This window comes from Penaeus japonicus, unplaced genomic scaffold (assembly GCF_977035675.1).
Source record: "Penaeus japonicus unplaced genomic scaffold, GWHDUDI00000001_assembly GWHDUDI00000004, whole genome shotgun sequence".
NCBI lineage: Eukaryota > Metazoa > Arthropoda > Malacostraca > Decapoda > Penaeidae > Penaeus > Penaeus japonicus.
This window is the reverse complement of record NW_028234406.1, coordinates 18,547,556-18,550,055: the sequence shown is the minus strand read 5'-3', so window position 1 is coordinate 18,550,055 and position 2,500 is coordinate 18,547,556. Positions and strand designations below refer to the sequence as shown.

Below are 2,500 nucleotides of genomic sequence, written 5' to 3'. Positions count from 1 at the left end.
AATGAACTTGCATATAGACTTGTATGATTACTTACAAGAAAGTATATGTGTAAGTACAAACATAAAAAAATACAAGCCTGCAACACAAAATAACTGCTCGTTAGTTTTGTCAAGTGAGAGCTGTAATCATAACCAATGAAATATCTTTTTATTCAAAATTGAGGTGGATAATTGAAATTTCTATATATATGGGGCTGACCACAAATATTAAGGTATCTAAACAGGGTTGCCCATTTACAGTCAGATACACTTATAAAAACAATCTGTTTGAAGTCCCTAACGATTTCCATAGAAATAGAGATGGTAATCAAATTCTATTTATTCCAAATATGACTTAAATCAATGCATCTTTTGAAATACCCATGAAGACTTAAACAAAACCATTTTCAGAATTAAACTATCTCATTCCTAACCAAAGGTATGGTTGAAAGGATGATCAGTAATGTGAGAATCCTTATTACTTTTTTACATAGTGTTTTCAAATGAAAAATGGGGACAAATGGAAAATTTTGAAGTGGATATCAATCCCTTTCCATTGCGCTTGGGTCAAGTAATACACATTTTCTGGAAACATTCAGATATCAGTCAAAAGTCTGTGGAAAAAATAATTAGAGGGGAAAAGCCAAAAATTCTGGGGGTCAAAGGAAAGAAATATCCTGAAATGAAATAGTTGTTTTACTGTTTACTTTGAATGCTAATTTATGGTAGATATTTAATTCTCCATCTGACAAACATGATTCTTTCTGCTATACTATTTGAAACAGAGAATGTGCAGCAGCTTTTGACACAAATATCATATATTGGTTGTGTTTAATCAAAACCCATTTGCAACTTGCTGTAACAGATGGCCTACAAACTGAACTCCACTAAAATGGGAAGACAATATCAAGTGATTTCTGTGGCCAATACTTTAAGAAAGGTCACGAATGGATGTTCTGGTATCTTCTACATATTAAGAAAATCTTTTGCAACTATGTCTATTGGTAAATTTGCATAAAGATGCAATCAACCTTCTGGGTACAATAAAATATTTAACGGGTAGTTTTTATTGTGTTTTGCACATTTATGATATTCCTTTCTTCTGGAAACCTTTTGTGTTTGAGTTTTACCCCCTCCCTCCCATGCACCTGTGTTTACATGGTACTGAACGATTTCTGGCAGAGGATTGAAGCAAATTTTTCGATATCAAAGCCTAACCCATAGACCTAATCTTCCCTAGCCAAGGGGGGAAGGAGCTTTGCTCCCCCCCTGGTACCCCCTACTTCATGGCAGATACATATCTGCCACGAACACAGTTTTCATCATATTCATACACAACAAAACCTAACCGAAGGACCTAACCTAACCTAGCTTAGTTTTTATTTTGCCCTATCCAAGGGTTTTTTTGCCCACCTGGACTCCACCCCTTTTCATGCCACTGCGTAGCAGGTTACATTTTTAGTCCAAATGTGCGCATTACTTACTTAAATTGAAGGCATGTGAGGGGCCGGGTCATGGGTTGTCCCATAAGAGTTTAACTGTTGATAACTTAATAAAGCCCCATACCATGTATCTACAACCTGTGCACTGGATGTAATCTCTATGCTGATTTTGAAATTCGAACAAGGACCCATATCCACTATCAAATGTCTGTGATTGGTTGATAAATTTGTTGGTGCTAGTATTGTCATGTGACATTCATGCCTATAAGTGAGTATTTTTTCTATTCCCATGGGCAAGGAGGTTGGGCATGTGCATATATGTGCATGTTTTTTATATTGTTCAGTTTTACACTTAGTCAGTGCAGTGAGAAGATCTCTCTTTACTTACTTTAATAATTATTTTCAAAATAACTTATTTTACGTTTCTGGAAGCAAAAGCTTTCATAGCGTAACATCATAATTAAAACTGTATCATGCTGTAAGTTTAATTTTTCAATGCGTTTGGTTGCCTCTTTATCCAATTATACCCGTCTAGTCTATTAAATACTATATCTAATAGTGGAAATTTAAGGAATTAAGAGTCCCACCTTAAATGAGCATGCTTGGGCGTCTCATTAACTTGCGTGAACTTAAAGCTTCCAGACATTCCAAATCGTATGAGAATATCGAGAGTCTTACGATTTTTCTTCTCTTCATCCCGACCTTCGTGTAGTGTCACCTTCAGTTCCTTCCCTCGTGCTGTTGCACTGACTCTGTATTGTTCGGCAGCCCATGGTACGTCGGGATTCTTCGTAGATACCTCAGATTTCACTACTTGACCGCCATATATCCTGCTTTTGCTTATCAAGTTGATGAAACGAGATGCCAAATAAATTTCAGGTCCTTCAGGCATGGTATGTTTCGCAGAGACAACTCCTTCAGTGTTGAGTAAGGCGTGCTGCGTTTCAGTAAGAATGTTTACATCAAGCGGATTCAGAATTGGCCAATGAAATTAATGTGTGATGAATCCTCTTGAAGCTGATTGGTCAAAGCGATTTCGTCTACGTCACAGAAACGCAATCATTTTACGCGAACGAGGT

At 36.7% G+C, this 2,500-nt stretch overlaps 1 protein-coding gene across 2 annotated transcripts in view; it reads right to left on the bottom strand.

Moving 5' to 3' along the window:
* LOC122248754 (endonuclease 8-like 1) overlaps positions 1-2,450 on the bottom strand; it is a 12,144-nt gene extending 9,694 nt beyond the window's left edge. The window contains exon 1 of one of the 2 annotated variants that reach the window (XM_043009003.2): positions 2,009-2,450. In XM_043009003.2, coding sequence (XP_042864937.2) covers positions 2,009-2,313 — 305 coding nt within the window. In that variant the 5' untranslated portion in view covers positions 2,314-2,450. Of the gene's footprint in view, positions 1-1,463; positions 1,952-2,008 lie in introns of those variants that run through there. The other variant, XM_043009004.2, reaches the window with a different exon arrangement.
* Positions 2,451-2,500: the final 50 nt, after the last annotated feature.